The 17,744-nt window shown below is 41.3% G+C and overlaps 1 protein-coding gene across 2 annotated transcripts in view; it reads right to left on the bottom strand.

The window, feature by feature from the left end:
• Nucleotides 1-17,744, bottom strand: part of Wdr60 (WD repeat domain 60) — a 64,910-nt gene that overhangs the window by 6,553 nt on the left and 40,613 nt on the right. The window contains exons 10-18 of one of the 2 annotated variants that reach the window (XM_008833063.2): nucleotides 17,428-17,539; nucleotides 16,160-16,245; nucleotides 13,639-13,768; nucleotides 12,105-12,277; nucleotides 10,918-11,080; nucleotides 5,522-5,635; nucleotides 5,358-5,419; nucleotides 4,832-4,883; nucleotides 3,138-3,198 (exon numbers count right to left, since the gene is read on the bottom strand). In XM_008833063.2, coding sequence (XP_008831285.1) covers nucleotides 3,138-3,198; nucleotides 4,832-4,883; nucleotides 5,358-5,419; nucleotides 5,522-5,635; nucleotides 10,918-11,080; nucleotides 12,105-12,277; nucleotides 13,639-13,768; nucleotides 16,160-16,245; nucleotides 17,428-17,539 — 953 coding nt within the window. The remainder of the gene's footprint in view (nucleotides 1-3,137; nucleotides 3,199-4,831; nucleotides 4,884-5,357; nucleotides 5,420-5,521; nucleotides 5,636-10,917; nucleotides 11,081-12,104; nucleotides 12,278-13,638; nucleotides 13,769-16,159; nucleotides 16,246-17,427; nucleotides 17,540-17,744) is intronic. The other variant, XM_017798128.2, reaches the window with a different exon arrangement.

Raw genomic sequence — 17,744 nt, 5'->3', positions numbered from 1 at the left:
TCCAGGATTTCAGCTTCTCTGCTTCCCACTTCTTCTGGTACTACATGGTCAAGCATTTTTGCATATCCACCACTCTACTCACTTCTTCTTTCTTTGATCATGTTGAATCTGCTATCTAGCCATTAATTGGTTGATATTTGGGAAATAGCAGTTTGCTTCTAAAAGGTTTTTTTTTTTTTTTTTTTTTTTTTTTTTTAAGACTGCACATATGCCAGCAGGTCTAATGTTGAGACACAGGGTGAGTTGGTACTGACTCTGACAAATCCACTATGATGGCAGTTCTGGCAGGTTTTGTTTTTTTGGGAGGGGTGACGGGGGTGGTCTGAACTCATTATGTAGACCAGGCTGGCCTCAATCTCACAGATATCTGCCTGCCTCTGCCTCCTGCGTGCTGGGATTAAAGGTGTGCACCACCACAACTGGCTTGTGATGGCAGTTCTTAATGTGTTAATTCTATTTATGCACCAAGGTACACCATTCCCTACTTCTGGTTTCTTAACATTCATGAACTCATCTTTGGCAGACTGCTCATAGGAATCTTATGAGCCCCAGCTTCCCACCAGGCAGTTGTCTTTACATCTCAAGACCCCTGGGACTCTGATATTCTGATGTTGATCTCAACTTGCAAGTTCCCATGCCCATACCCAGCTTGGGATTTCAAATTCTTCCAAGGACCTGTCTTCCCTCACTAGAGGTGAGGCTTTCTCAATTACTCTCGAACTAAAGGGGCAGTGAATTCCAGAGTCCTGTACAGATATCTCAATTCTAGGTCTCTGACTCAGGCAAGCCCGATGCACCCTGACAACATAGGACTTAAGCCGCAGGCTTACAGTGGAGACCTAAAACAGCCAGGCCTGACAACCTGGCCTCTGGGCTGTCACTACCAATTCTACAGCTTACTACACTAACTTAACTTCCCTCCTTGTTCCTGGCATTAAGAGATTTTCTTTTCTTTTAAAACACTGTATTAAACTTTACTGTTATTCTTCCCTCTGTGAGGCATATGTCTATCATGGGAGGGGGCCCACAGTGGCTATGCCATGCTGCCCTTGTCAAAATCAAGAAACTGCTTTCTGAGCCTCCTCGCCTAAACCCTCTTCTCACACCATTTCCAGGATTGCGAATGTCACCTGTCACTGAGTCACCACCTGATCTGTGGTACTTCCTGCTTCCTAGACATCTCCATGAGCTCCACAGCTCCATCATCCTAACCTGATGCCCCTATTCTGCCCCTCACCACACTCAAAACAAAGCCCCTTCTTCCTCTCCTCATCCTCATCTGTAGAACAGAGTAACCAAACTATGGTGGAAGGCAGGGGCTAACCAAGGATGCTTTGTCCCACTGCTTTTATAATCAGGACACCAGACTGCTAGTTCCATTCTTTTGAAACACATCCACCTCTCACACCCATGATGCCTTTCATACAGGCCACTACACCAGCCTCCTAACTGGTCTCTCTGATTCCAGTCTCCCTTCCCATGTTTCAAACTCACACTCTGCCAAGTTAATTTTACTATACCACAAAGAAGACATGCCACTTCCTCAGCATAAGATCCTGGACAGTTCCCTGTTACCTCCAAGATAATATTTCAACTGTCAGAATAGCAGTAGATATATCAGGGTTAGCCACACACTTACCTCATCTTTCTCAACATCAGACCTACTGAGGCCTTTAAGTACAGGTATCTTTTCCTTCAGGGACACCCACTGCACCATTCACTAGGACGGTGACAAGCTCTTTTGCCAAACTTCTATCTTCCAAGGATCAAGCCCAGTTATCACTTTCTCAAGAAGCTCCATCCCCAACCCATCTCCTCCCTGGAGTTCCTACACACCTGTGCTTATGCTGACAGAACATATCATATTCTGTTACAACCACACAATGAATGTGCTCCTTCAGTGACAGTCTTGCTGGGGGCACTGAAGGCTGATGGCTACTTCACCTAGGGTGACATCCTTCCAGGACATGCACAGTCCACAACTGGTAGGGGAAGGGACAAGGACCTGGTATATTAGTCTGGCCAGCCACCACAGTTCAGTCAGGGTAGGGAAAAGCCACAGAGTGAGGGCTCTCCTGTGACCCAGTCCTGCCTCCTTCTCTCCCCTTACTTCCCACAGATCTTGCAAAGCATGACTTAGAGTTTGGCAGTAAGGTGGTGGGGAGTAGGGAAGTGGGATGGGAGTTTTCCTTTGAAGAGCATATAGTTATGCCCTAGAGAAAATTATAGTTAAAAAAATAAATACAGTGTATGGTATGAAATGAGAAAGGCCAGAGTAGAGACAAGAAGAAACTCTGAGACGCTTAGCAGAGAAGTGTGCCGCACATGGGCTAGGGGACTAGCCTGGATATCACGTGTGTTTGGCTCCGTAACATAACTAATGACTTTAACTGACTCATTTTCGTAATTATATTTAGGTCAAGTAAGTTGATTTGAAATCTCTAAGCATGTAGGCATTTGCTGCATTCTGTATGATGAAGAGGACTTGGGCTCAAAGATTTCTCAAGGGTAATTCACATGCTGACAGTCAGCCCTGAGTAAGTGACAGAAATAAATTACTTTTGGAAACAAATCGATGGAATATCCAAATACCACTAATGCTGCTACATTCATGAAGAATCTGTACATCATGTTAAGTCAAGCGAACAGAAGTAGAAATACAGATTTCTTTTTTGCTGTTTTTTTGTTTGGTTGGTTTTTTGTTTGTTTTTAATTTGTTTTGAGATAAAGTCTCATATATGCAAGGCTGGCCTTGAACTCTTGATCCTCCTGCCTCTACCTACCAAGTTCAGGGATTACAGATGTGTACCACCATATCCAGCTAGAAATGGAAATTTCTGCATAAAATTTCTTTCTATGTTTTTGGCTCTTGAAACCTGATCTAATCAAGTTGAACTTCAAGTCCATATTAAAATTGAATGAAAAGAGTCAAATATATCAATTTACAAGACATAAAACAAAATGAAAACATGAAAGCATGTTAGCTCTGAACCTGGAAACTATTTGTTACATTGGCTTATTACTAATAAATAGCAAAATTAAACGTGTCTTCATTGCAAAAACAGATCATGCATTTATACAAGAAGCAGGTCTTTGTGGGATGAGGGAAGTATTTAGTCCACAGTAGGAGTTCTCACCTGTCACACAACTTGATCACAGCACTGTGCACCAACTTGATCCTCCCTCCAGGTATCAGACCTAGAATCAGACAGACCAGACACACACACACACACACACACACACACACACACACACACACACACTTAATGTAAGCTTAATCAAAATCCACTTACAGTTGTGTAGAATCAGTCTTCCTTACTTATGATTAGAAGTAACACCAAAATATAAGTGATAGACAGGACACCTCCTAACTCTGAGGAAGGTACCTGTGCCTTGCCTTAGGAGAAAAGTCAAATTTTGCAGCTCAGGGCCTCATGAAAGAAATCCATCTGGTAACGACTCAGGCACCCACACATCTTCAGACTGGTGAGGACAGTGGGCAGCATATGTATTCAACACTTAGTTCACTATAGCAAATCCTGTGCTGTAAACATGCAAAGAGCCTATCCTTCAAAGCCATCCCTGGGAACCCTCCAGGCTTTACTGAATGGCCACTAGGGTCCTGAGCTCTCTAGTCTCAGCTGCTGTTCATCTGCTTCTCTAACTTCCCCTCAAACACTATGGAGCTACAACTCCCAGGACTGGCTTTATTTTCCATTCCTCCCTTCACTGCCTTCTACATATGGACTCCTCAGCTACATACTGTCTCTACCAAATGTCTGTCCTAACACCACCCTCCCTTTTGCTCATTACTGCAGTGGGAGGAACTACAGATTTATGTGGCTGAAACCTAAATTCTAGGTAAGACTGCCCAGAACCTTGAGAGCACCTGAATTAAAAGCATATAAGGAATAAATTCAACTTTCAGCTGCAAAAGGCTGCTGTGGAGGTACTGAATAACCTGTCACTCTTATATCACACAAGAATACTGACACTGTCATAGACATGACTATGTCCTATTCATAGCAGGCCTGCCCCCTGGTCTCAACCAGAGTCACAGTAAAGCTCATATGACAAGTACTTCAACTAGAAGTGAGCAGCACCTGATTGGTAAAGGGCCTTCTTCTGAGTCTGAGCACCTGAAGCAAAGCCAGTTATGGATCCTGGGTTTTTTCCTATCTATTTTTTTTTTGTCCATCTCTATCTGGGGACACATTCCTGACACAAACAAGATATGAGGAAATTTTGTCATTAGAAAATTAGCATCTGGAATTCAGAGCAAAAAAGTTGCGTTTACAATGCAGACAAACTAGACCACAGGAAGCAACAGGACTGAGCTGTTCCATGATATCTAAGGCCTCTTAGAACTGAAAGCCATGTATGTGGCACTGAAAACAGCAAACCATAAGAGATCCTGGTTTGTACCCCATCCCTCCTGCTCAGTGCAGAGTGTTTCAGCATGTGGTGCCATCACCCACTCCAAGTGGCCTGAGAAGATCTGCAATTAGTACACTCACATGCACTGGGTAAATCCAAAACTACAGAAGAAAATCCCAAACGAGGGAGGATTTAGGACCTGGACAATTGGAGAACACTGGGAAAGGCAGAAGACAGAACGAGCGCCAGCTGTAAGCAGAACTTGCAGAAAGAAACACCCAGTGAGCCATTACTTGATCGCTCTAACAGGTGTCCATCCAACAGCCAAACAGGTGGACAAAACACAATTTTGATGCCCAATTTCTGCTAATTATTTTCCAAAGCAGGTATTGGCATCTTTACGCTCTATTCATTTTAGCAAACAGTAACATTAACTTTTTAATTTAATAGTTACCTAAATCACTCATTGAACCTGAGATATCTGCCTTTGGTAATTCAACAACCACCTAAAAATAGAATATTGAAAATCAATATTGATACATTTTATAACTGAAACAATTTAAGAAAAGCATTGGTCTAATTAGGTACTAAAATATAATTGCTTCAGAAAAAAAGACTAACAATAGCTTTAGAACTAATGACTTAAATGTCATTCACTACTTTAGTTTAACATTCTCTTCACACAGTGATATCGTTCGTAGAACCCTGTTGGAGTCCTAAGACACTCTCCAGCACTGAAACCTTGTTACATTCTTTCAAAGGCCTCAGGAGATCCCCTCTCAGCTGCCAGCCCCCGTGTGCCAAGTGTACAACTCTGTACCCTCTTCACAGAATATAGAAGCCCTGTCTTGCTCTTGATTTTCTCATCTTAGCTGTTGTACCACTTTGCTCTTTCTGTAACCCTTCCCCGAGACCAAGTGTCATCCTCCTCCCAGACCACTGCACTCAGCTGTGTGCATGGCCCTGGGCCTCCTACTTACCCACATATTGAGAACCCCACTCTCATCCAGGGAGGCGATGTGGAATGACAGGCCTGCCATTTCTAATGAAAGCAGAAACAAATTCAAGAAGTAGCCTTAAATAAGGATTATCATATTGCATAACCATTGCTTGAAGGATTTTATGGGTGTGAGGAGCCTTGTACCTTCTTGAGTAGAAAAGGGTGAAAGCACAAAGCTCTGCTTTTTGTAGGCAGACGTGGAGACAGGCTCTATGGCTTGAAGAGGACTTCGGTGGTTCACTGATGTAAGGATTCCATCTAGAGATTCCAAGTCCACAGAACCCATTGTAAATGATACATCTTGGCAATGTGAGTAGCATTTCACATGGACAAACCTGCTTCTGGATCTAAAGATTGGACTCTCTCCACACACACCCTCTGAAGTCACAAGACTAATGTGGGCCACCCATCATGATCCATGACCCTGACTTCCACATCTCTAGGAAATAGAGAGTATAACCTCAGAAGACTAAAAGAAGAAAACCAAGAAAGAAACATTAAAATTTGTCATCACAAAGCTGCCCACTACTGAGGCAAGTCTGCAGGGCTGGAAGGGAGGTCAGCATATGCCACGCAAGAGAGTATTGTGAAGATGAGGCACTCAGACAGGTACCCACAGAAAAAGAAGACCTAACTCTGAACCCTCCAGCAGAGGTTGGAGAGAGAAAGGAAAATGGGAGGGCTTCATGGCAGTGCTGTACATGGGCAGGACATTAGGAGAAAGGGGAGCACAGACTAGGAGCAGGGCAGTGCCAGCCAGAGTATGAACCCAGGCACCCTCAAACTCAGGCTAACAGACACAGAGCCCCCACCACCACAAGCAACACCTCCATCCACAAATGAATAAAACATCTGCCTACATCAAATTACATATACAGCTACTACAGCAAGAAACCAGAAACCAGAAACCAAAGCATTCTCAGCTGATGACTAATCTCCTCCTGCCCTACCCTATCCCCAGAAAAACAAAACTACCACAAAGTAGAAGACAACCAAAATCATAGTCCAAGTGAAAGCACTTCAAACTGCATTTAGAAATATATTTGAACAAGAGAAACACCTCAAATTAAAACTCAAAAACAGAAACTGACCAAAAACAATGACAGCTTGGATTTAACTCAGAAAAGCTGATGAACAATGCAAATCACCCCAGAAATGAAAAGCAACTACAGGGCTCCCAGGAGGAAAACTCACATAGGATGTAAAGGTCCAAACCTGAGAGCCAGTTCTTCTGACCGGGGCTTCCATCAACAGCTCCACAGTTTTCACACTCCTGAGAGCTTATTTAAAACTCTATAGGTTTTGCTAATAATATTTAGATAGCAAAAGGGAATAAAGGAAGTATTTTCAAAGAGTAGTTTTTATTCAGTCAGACTTAGGTATTTTGTGGATTCAACCAACCACAACTGGAAATATTTGGAATAACTACCCTGTACTGAACATGTTCAAGCTTTTCTTGTCACTATCCTCTCAACACTGGAGTACAACTGCTATTCATACAACATGCACAGTCATCTAAAGATGACTTAAAGTACAGGAAAGATGTGCCTGGGTTTAGCAAACACTGCCAGTGTACAGAAGAAGCATCTGAAGACTCTGGTATCTGAAAGGAGGGTTACCACACCAATCTCTTGTCAATACCATGTATGGTTGAGGGGTTTAGCACTTTGAAAACAGTGCTGGATTCAAAATTTTATTACATCAGCAGTTAGAAAATGGAAAATTTTTAAATATAACTTTCGGACATTGTGATGTTCAGTTTTAAATGTCAACTTAACACAATCTAGAATCACCTAAGAGTGTCAACGAGGGACTGTCTAGTTCAGGTTTGCCTGTGGGTATGTCTGTAGGAGACTGTCTTCATTATGCTAATTAAAGACCCAGCATAAAAGTAGCAGGACACCATTCCCTGGGATGGGCCCCAGACTGACAGAAAGGAGAGCAAGCTGAGCTCTGGCATGCATGAATCTGTTGCTCTTCTGACTGTGGACACAATGTGACCAGTTCTCTTAAGCTTCTGCCACTCTGACTTCCTGCAGTGCTGGACTGTAACCTGGAACCATGAGCCCAATAAATCCTTTCTCCCCTAAGGTGCCTTTTTCAGGGTACTTTCAGGGTACCACAGCAGTAGGTAACAAAACTTAGAGCCTGATGCTCCCTTGTCTGAGGCATCTAATAAATTCTGTATGTTCTTTTACCTGGTTGGAAAAAAGACACCTTTTACAATAGCAAAATCTATACATTACCTATCATGCAAACACTCTCCATAGCAACATCATCTCCCCAAAAGGGTAAAAATGGTAAGGTAAAAAAAAAGATGAGTTGCTCCTTTTACATATAAAACACACATATAAATATAGTATGTAGACAAGAAACATACCTGTGGTGTTAAAACTGTATGAAGAGGGGCTAAAAAAATGTTTGAAGGGTTATTTGAGAGAATGAAAAGGACAAAATAGGACACAAAATACAATGAAATATTTGCAAAACCTGTATCTGATAAAAGACTTTAACAAAATATACAAACTCAAGGTCAGATAGGTCAGGTGTAGTGGCGCATGCCTTTAATCCTAGCACTTGGGAGGCAGAGACTGGTGAGATGGAAGCCAGCCTGGTCTACGTATCTAGCTCCAGGCCAGCTGAGGCTAAAGAGAGATCCTGTCTCAAAAAAAAAAAAAAAATTTATACACACACAATAAAACAACAAATTTTAAAATGGGCCAAAGACCTTAATAGGCACGTCACTGAAAAAGACACAGAGATGGCCTATGAGAACATGGAATGATGCTCTGCTCCAAGTATCATCAGGGAAATGCAAGTCACACAAATAGGAACCACTGTACCCTGAGCAGAATGGCAAAATCCACAGGAATGGCCACCCAGAATGCTAGTGTGGGTACCAGCAGATTTCACTCACTGCCTGTGGGAATGCAAACAGTGCAACCACTTTGGAAGACAGTGGGAAATTTCTTACAAACTAAACATACTTTCACTATGCAATCCACCAATCAAGTTCCTTGGTACTTTTAGTTACTTTACATGTTGCTGCTGCAAAATAACTGACAAAAGCAACTTAAGAACAGTTAATTTTGCCGCACAGTTCCAGAGTAGAGTCCATCAAGGTAGGAAGGCATGGTGGTAGGAGCCTGAGGCAGAGAGAAACCCATACTCGTGCTGTTCGCTTTTTATGCAGTACGGGACCCCAGCCTATGAAACAGTACCACCCACAGGTAAGGGAGGTATTCTCACCTCAATTAACGTAGCTTAATAGTCCCTCACAGATGCTTCCAGAAACTAACCTAATCTAGATAACCCCTTCTAGGCATGCCTAGAGGCTTATCTCCTAGATAATTCTAGATCTTATTAAGTTGACAGTATTAGCCATCATATTTGGTATTTACCCAGAGGAGGTAAAAACAAGTCCACACTAAAACCTGCACCCAAATAGTCACAAAATTATTCTTTCAACAGTGAATGTATAAATAAACTGAGTTCATCCACATCATGGAATATTATTCATCAAGGAGAATAAAATTTTTTAAGAATATAAAGAAAAAAAAATTGGCTATCAAGCCATGAAAGACAAGGTGAAAACTTACACACTTACCCTAACCCAATCTGAAAAGGCTTATTCCACTTGATTGCAACTATAGAACTTTCTGGAAAAGGCACAACTACAGAGACATTGAAAAGATCAGTGATGGCTAGGAGTAAGAGGAAGAGATAGCAGAGATACCTGTCCTGATCATCATAAACAAACTGATGAGAGCCATACGCACAGTGAAACTCTTGAACCCAGTGAAGAAAAAGACTTAACACCCACAGGGAAAATGAGTCAAGTAACAGCGAGCCTCTCACTAGAAACCACAGTGTGGGACATGAAGCAACAGAAAGCGGGAAGAAGGGAATGAGGATGTGCCCAAAACTACACCTACCCAAATGACCACTGAAGAATAGGAATTTCAGCAGGACCTGTGTGAACACTGAAAAATGAACCTGTTGACCAATGCCTCACACCATGCACAAAATCAAACAGAAATAGATCACAGACTTAAATGTAAAACCTAAAACTACAAAAGTTCAAGAAAAGTTCCTAGAGGAAGGGGCCAATCAGAGAAGGCTGTGGTACCAGACTCTGGCTGTAGGCCAGTTGGCTCTGAGTGCAGAGCCCACCTGTGTGGTCAATGTGGCTAAGACAAATATTTCACCTCTCTGAGTAGCAAGGATGAAAGGCTAGTACAAGAATCAAATGTGCCCATGTACACAAACCATGCAGAGGAAGTCTTACAAGTAGAAAATGTTTGCTCTTTGTATATGCTCACGTGTGAATACATGTTCATGTGTGTGCCATGTGAGTGTACATAAACCAGAGGCTGACATCAGGTGTCTTCCTCAATCACCCTCCAGCCTATGTTTTTGAAAAGGGGTCTCTCATTGAGCATGGAGTTTGATAATTGGCAAGACTGGTTGGCCAGTAAGGCCTACCCCTCTTCCTCCCCCATCCATCTGTCTCTACCTCCCCAGCAGTGAGATCACAAGTATAATCCACCACACCTGGCTAAAAAGGGCATGGATATAAAGTCATCAGGTAGATTTCAATGGTAATGTTTTTCACATCTACTAATTATTAAGGAGCAAATTTTTATGCTTTGAAGAATTATTTTTTTAATATTTTTTAAATTTTATTTATTTATTTTTACACCCACTTCCCAGATAGCTTCTAATTGTATGGTTATTAAATTTTAAAAAAAGGGTATGGAAACTGGGATCTGAACACAGGTCCTCATGTTTGCACTAACAAGCACTTTACCCACTGAACCATCTCTCCAACCCTAAAAAATGTTTGCTTTTTGTTTTGGTCGTATGGTATGACGGAGTGTGAATTGTTCATGTGAGTAAAACTGATGATCCCAGAAGATGCCTCCAAGAGGTGACTCATTTACCTAACCACTTGAAGTATTCACTAACAATTAAATTAGGGCTGGGAATATAGTTCAGTGGCACAGTACCTAACTAGACCCTAAGTTTGGTCCCCAGAACCAAAATCAATCAATCAAAAATTTATATTGCTGAGGTTTTTTTGTTTGTTTGGTTGGTTGAGGCTTTTCTTGGGGGGGGGGGTTGCTGTTGCTGCTGTTGTTTTATTTTTTTTTTTTCTTTTGACTCAGGGTCTCCTTGTAGCCCCAGCTGGCCTGGAACTCCCTATGTACATTAGACTGGCCTGGATCTCACTGAGATCCACCTGCCTCTACCTCCCAAATGATGAGATTAAAGGTGTGCGCCATCACGCCCAGCTCCTGAGGATTTTTTCGAATCCACAAATTTACTATGAAAGAATATCCTAGTTGTTAATGGTCATGTGATAAGGACTATGTGGGTGGATTTCATTTTCTCTATCTATTAAATGCCTCTTTTGCCAACAATCAGATCTCATTCTCTGATAACATGAATAAATAAATGCAAATAAAGTTAAAATTTGAGTCCTCAAATCTGTCAGGGCTTTTCTAGAGACACATGAGTGACAGACAGATGACACTGACCAGTAGAAAATGTTGGGGTCCTGAAGGCCCAGAGACAATCGCTAAGTCTCACATAATGGTGTATCCTGGAGTCTTCTCGTAAGTCCCATACAACCACAGAACCATGCACTGTACCCGAAAACAGCAAAAATGCTTTGAAAGGGCTAAAGCAGCAACACATGACCTGGAAAGTAAATCACAGAGAGCTGATGGCTAAAGGACATGACAGCCACATTCACAGAGATTAGTTCACAGACTACAGCACTGGACACAGATGAAGGTTCCCACAGGATGAGATTAGTAGAACAGAGATTCGTGCACACAAAAATCCAATGGTCCACATGTGAGTTTCCTATCATGGGCAGTAGGTATAAGGAATATGATTAGCACACATCTGGGCTCATAAACATGGCTCAATGATCCCTTCCACTCAGTGACAATTCCATCATTTGTCACTTTATAGCTTTTACTGCACAAGTTCTCACGTTCAAGCCCTCAAAACCGGCACGTTAAAAGGTATTCTTCAGACTTTTGGAAGAAGCTGATGGTTCTAAGGAACATACAAACATGGTACTTCTAAATCAATGAAGTAAACATGAAAGGGCAGATGACCAGTGGACCCACTGATAAAAGGACCAGGAACAGGTGGAAGGGCAAAGGGATCTGAGTGACAAAAGCACTGCAAGCAATTTTAAGAAACTGCCAGGCATGCTGAGGTGTCCCTGTAATCCCAGCACTCAGGAAGTGGAGGCAGAAGGATCAGGAGTTTAAGGTCATCTGCAGCTATACAGTCAGCCTGAACTACATGAGGCCTTGTCTCAAAAAAATAAAGAAAAAAATAAATCACAAGAATATTAAGGTATCTCAAAAGTATCAGGACCCAAACAGTGCAATTCAAAGATCCCAGCCCTATGGCCAGATTGACTTTATTATATTTCACCTATAACTAAATTCATTTCCTAGTTTTCAGTTGACTGAGAGCCTGCTACATGATAATCCTGGATTTCTCAGCTTGAACTGACCTGCTGAACTCATAATTTCTAAAGTCAAAGCAAATGTGTTTTGTCACCTATGTGGAGCCAAGGGCACAGAGAAGCAGAAGGTGACGTATGTTCTTTCTACCAGCTGTCTCTACACCCTCTCCTTGGCATGTTCACTGTCAGCTACCACCCTCCTCAAAGCAAGCACATGACTCCTCCTGAGTGTACCTTTGACTCACATATCAGAACCTTCTGGGGCCCTGAAGGTTGCCAAATATCCCACACACAGAGGAGGTTCCTGCTATCCAGTGATGGGGCAAATGTCTTTTCAGGTAAGTCATGAACAGAGACCACCGTCTGCCTCTGAACTGGAGAGGCATGCAGACAGGTTACTTTCCGACCTGAAGGTAAGAAAAACATTTTGCATTTTTGGTGATTAAAACATTTCAAAGTACTCACATAAATTCCAACTCAAGGAAGAAGTAAACATGTCCTTTCAAAGCTGAACCCAAGTTCCCACATATATCCAGTTGCCCTTAACTCATTATGCAGCTGAGGATGACCCTGAACTTCTTTCTGATCTTCCTGCCTTCACGTCCTGAGTCCTGGGATAAACACTGGGCTTTGTACATACATCCCCAGACTTATTTTCCTCTTTTTGTCTCAATATTCATCTTACAGAAGCACAAGAGTAAACAAAAGGCCACCACTCCTTTTTCATGCAGAGATGCTCTAAGAACAAGTATACACTGGTACAACTGACACCTTTCCACATCTGCCACTGCTCACTCCGCATGAGTTTTCCTTCTGTCTGAGAGAGGGGGTGTCAGTGTTTCCAATGCTATAGGTATAACGATATACAAGTTTTCTAAAGGATGAAGAGAGGAAAATACATAAGCATGAACAACAGGTAGGGCAAAAGAAACAGCAGCAACTTTGTCTTTGCTGGTGCCAGAACACGTTTTCATCCCATCTCCTGAAGGAGAGGCCGCTGCTGGACACCCTATCCTGCCAAATCTTCACACAACCAGTGCCATGCCCACTATCAACTACCTGTTTTTTAAAGGCAAAGCTGTCTTACTAAAGGTTTAAATGTGACCAGGCATGGGAGCAAACAGCTACAACCTCAGCACTGGGAAGACCAAGGCAAGAGGCCAGCCTGGGCAACTGAGACTCTGTCTCAGCATAATAAGATAAAAATTAAAATTAAAGAAATTTAAATTTGGCCTAACAACAGCAATTTAAACAAAATAATTGCATGCAATTACACTCCCTGTTTGACATCACGTGCTTCATTCGTTCAGCATTTCTATAGCCATGTACTAACTGAGAAACTGAAGTGCCTGTATCTGTGCTAGATGCCAAACATCTTACATACTCAGGTGGAAACTAGGAATACAGCTTTGCCTTGAATATTTTCATGCTGCTCCAACCATTTCTATTTCAAAAAATCAATAAAAACCGAGTGACTGCTTGAATACAATTACAGGATTTAAAACAAACAGAGACAGCCTCCATTTTCATTCACTGAATAACTTTACTAATTTAAATTACTGTCAGCCCTCTTCTAATTAACTTATGAAATCACTCACTGTAAATTTAATATACACATTTAAGAAAACCCTCACCTTTCATCATGCAGTTCTGCAGACACTGAGTCTCTTCTACACAATAAACCCATCATATTAAAAAAGTAACATTAAAGATCATTATTTCAATATAAATGCCTGTGATTGGCTTTAACCCCCATGGAAGCTCTTACCCTGAAGGAATGGCAGGCTTGTGTTCAGCTGAGAGGAGCTATCACTGATGTTCAGAGCTTTGTCTTGAGCCCGGGGATTCCAGCCGGGTCCAGCTGCCAAATGGTCCTCTTCAAGCAAAACAGCCACCACCTTTCAAAGACAGTGAGCAGTCTTCCTTAAAAAACTAACAGCATGCTATCTTTTTATTATTATTATTACCTTTTGTAGATTCTATTTCTGCAAACAAATGCTTGGCTCCACCACATCATAAGTAATATAAATGCTATATGAGGTCACTCTGTCATCTTACGTGTTTTTTCCTTCAAAAATTCAGAGGGTTTTAAAATGGAAGCTGGAAATCTAACATCCTCAAATGAACAAGGCACTACAGAGAAACAGGCAAGCAGTGTGCACTGGATCCTAAGTCAGCATTAAATCACTGCAAATGATCTAACCAGGACATCTCTGGGATCTGAAGAGAGATTTGGAAATTGGTAGGAACGGTAAATGACACAGCACTGAGCATCAAGGACTGTCGGTCTGTGTTTAGGGAAGACAATGAGACAGTGGTGTGCACCAAAGGTTCCTGTGAGTTCAGGGCTGGCCGGGCTAAGCCTCTGCCTTTACTTCCTCTCCTCTCCACCTCACCTCCATCACTGCACTCTATACAAGAACGCTCTTCCAACAGTTCCAAGAACTTATATACTAAGACAGAACCCAATATGTCAAGCTTAATCATATTTCTTTTTTTGTTTTTTGTTGTTGTTGTTGTCTTTTTTTTTTTTCAGTCTTTTTGAGACAGGGTCTCCCTGTAGCCCCAGCTGTCCTGTAACTCACTATATAGACCAGGCTGGCCTCGAATTCACAAAGATCCACCAGCCTCTGCCTCCCAAGTGCTGGGATTAAAGGTGCACGACACCATGCCTGGTGCTTAATCATATTTCTAAACCACAATCCTCTATATAACAGAGCCACTAAGACAAAGTAACTACCGGGAATTCGTAGCAGAGTCTGAAGAATAGGCTAGATCCAAATCAAAGTGTCAAGGCTTACAATGTTGTGTTGTTTATTTCTGTTCTACATTTAAGTTCCAAGTTTGTACAAATGTTTCAGGCAATTGAGGAAATAATATCAACTTCATATCTTAATATATTAGAAATTATTACCAATGCTTGTAGTGTAAATTTCCCAGCTTCAAAAAAAAAAAAAAAACACCTTTGATCCTAGTCCTCAGGAAGCAGAGGCAGGCAGATCTCTATGAAATCAAGACCAGTCTGGTCTAGATAGTGAGTTCCAGGGGGACTGGGACTAGAGAGAACAATTGTACTATCACAAGTCCAGTGCCAAATTATCATTGGCTATCTTTAGCCCTTCTAATAGTCATTCACTGCCCACTCTGTGTGTGACCTAACACCCTTATGACTATTAGTTAATCCTGTTGGAATATACTACCACAGCACCCCAACTAGCAACCCAAAGGTTAAGAATATCACCACACAGTCTCTGTGACCTATAGCAGAGGCTTCCCCACTGTGCTATAACCTACCTATCTGACATTCCCACCAATGTATTTGAAAAGCATCTTGACTTAAGAGTTTCTCTTGCTCTGCAACTATAAAAACTTCATGAAACTGTTACCATATTGAAATATGGTATTTAAAGTAACCTAAATCCATGTTCCCAGGCCATGGTCACTCATATATGGTTCCATAATAAATTTTCTTATTCCCTTTGAAAAGCTGTGTTTTTTCATTGACAACAGAGATCTTTTTCTTTTAGAGACTGATACTGAGATATATATGGAGGAAAACATACGATGCTTAGTGTTAGTTTCAAAATAATCAAGTGAATGATGGGATAAGGGGGGAGGTCAGGAAGGAGTCAAATGAGGCACTGGAGTACAGGAACTTCAGAGTACTATTCTCTTTATTTTTATGTATACTTTGAAATTTCCCATATTCAGTTGTTAAAATCTTTGGTTTATTATCTTCAAATACACTAAAGTTATGCTTGCTTTGCCCACTTAATACACTTGGCTTAAGAGTCTGATCTTCTAGGGGCTGGAGAGATGGCTCAATAATTAAAAGTACTGGCTGCTCTTATAGGGGACCCAGGTTCCGTTTCCAGCACCCACATGGCAGCTAATAACCATCTATAACTCCAGTTCTAGGGGATCTGAAACCCTCTTCTGGCCTCCGAGGGTACTACATGCATGTGGTTTACATGCAGGCAAAACACTCATATACATAAAATAAGTAAATTTAAAAAAAGTTTAAGCATCTATAATTTTCAATTATAAGAAATATTAAATTATAGAATACAAATACAGATAGTACCGTCAGTGTTCTACATTTATCTAGTGTCATTCTGTATACAAGGGCTTAATCAATGTATTACTGATCATTTATAAGAAAATAATACTAGAAAATGAAGAACTAATTCTAAGTCACAAAGGCTCCAAGATTTCAATAGCTCCATTTTTTAATATAATAAACTTTTTTGCATCAACACATAGAAGAAACCACATAGTATGGAACGTACCTGGCATGCTGCCCGGAGAAAGTTAGACAACCGGGGAGTGTCAATCTTTGGTACAACTGTGGCCTCAGCGAGGTCTTCTTCACTGCCTAAAACACAGGTTTATTAAATCAATAAAGTTGACTCTAAAATAATTACGTTTTACATGTTTGAGCTCAAAGCAGTGTTCTGAACACTGAGCCCTACAAGAAAAGTCAAAATGCCATACTGCAATCTCCATATTAGTAGTAATTTTTATTTATTATTTTTTTCCAAAATCAATTTGCCATTTCACACTGAAGGATAAATGGACCCCAAGCTGGGTTAAGTAACCTCACCTCAGACTTGAAACCCCCAGCCAGGAAAATGTGAGAAACCCCCCACCAAGACACCCTCATTGTCTCAAACTCCCACACAGTAATGGCAGCACTTCTTGTCACAAACCCTCAAACTTAAAAAAAATAAAAAATAAATTAAAAAAAAAACAGAACTGCAGAAATTCAGACCAACTATGCCTCAGTGCAGTTTCCAACCCTGGACAAACTGTGGCCCTTTGTTGTTCTAATAAAGAACAATCTGCTCCTGTTGGGGTTTCTCTTTCATTTTCCCATTGCCCTAGTCAATCTCAATCTAACATTTTCTAACACACACTAAATCCATAATCTGAACCCTATTCAAATGTGTTAAGGAATGCAATGAAAGGAACCAGTTCTGTGTGAGAGTTAGTTTTAGGTATATAGGTCAAGCATCCCTAAATCTAAAGATCAGAAATCTACACTTTGGATCAGAGATAAGCAGCTTTCAGTGCTTTCTTAAGGTGAGGCCTAATGAAGGAAATACAATTCTCTGTTATATAATAACAATTTCTTAAGAAAACCAACCACCAACCAAGTTTGTTCCATGTGAGTAGCTGTGGATCCATGTGTTCCAGGGGCCTCTGATCTGCACTGACAGAACACATCTTCAAACTGCACTTAAAAATTGAAAACTATACTAAGAAGATCAGAATGTCCCCAACCTAAGAGCGGAATGTGTTCTAAGGTAGTATTTGGAGTATGGGACTTTCTCCCTGGATTACTAATCCTCGTCAGAGTTCAGTCCAGGGCTCCAGGCCAATTTAATGATCTCCTGTGGTTCAGGTGGCATTAGCATAAACTGCTTCTTCAAAGGAACATTTAAAGAGTCTTAGGCTAACAACCACATTAAACAGAAACATACAAAAGAGGAAGTAAGTCAAAACAAACAAAGATTGTAGACAGAGGGCATTCGACACTCAAGTATACCAAGGTTACCTCCAGACACAACAGCACCTTCCCCTGGGTGCTGGGTCCACACTTCCCTGGTTTCTATATCTTCAGTCTGAATGTCTCTCTCAACATTATCTTCATTATACTGGACATATGCCTTAGAGACAAAGATAGGCTGGAATCAACATTTGGTCTCAATTTCAGAGCAATATGCCATTACTGAAAAGTCAACTACAATTTTTTTAAAAGCTGATAAACTTTTTTTTGGTCTTTTTGAGACAGGGTCTCCCTGTAGCCCCAACTGGCCTGGAATTCACTATGTAGACCAAGCTGGCCTCGAATGCAAAGAGATCTGCCTGCCT

This window comes from Nannospalax galili, unplaced genomic scaffold (assembly GCF_000622305.1).
Source record: "Nannospalax galili isolate Female #2095 unplaced genomic scaffold, S.galili_v1.0 scaffold516, whole genome shotgun sequence".
NCBI lineage: Eukaryota > Metazoa > Chordata > Mammalia > Rodentia > Spalacidae > Nannospalax > Nannospalax galili.
This window is presented reverse-complemented; position numbering and strand designations above follow the sequence as displayed.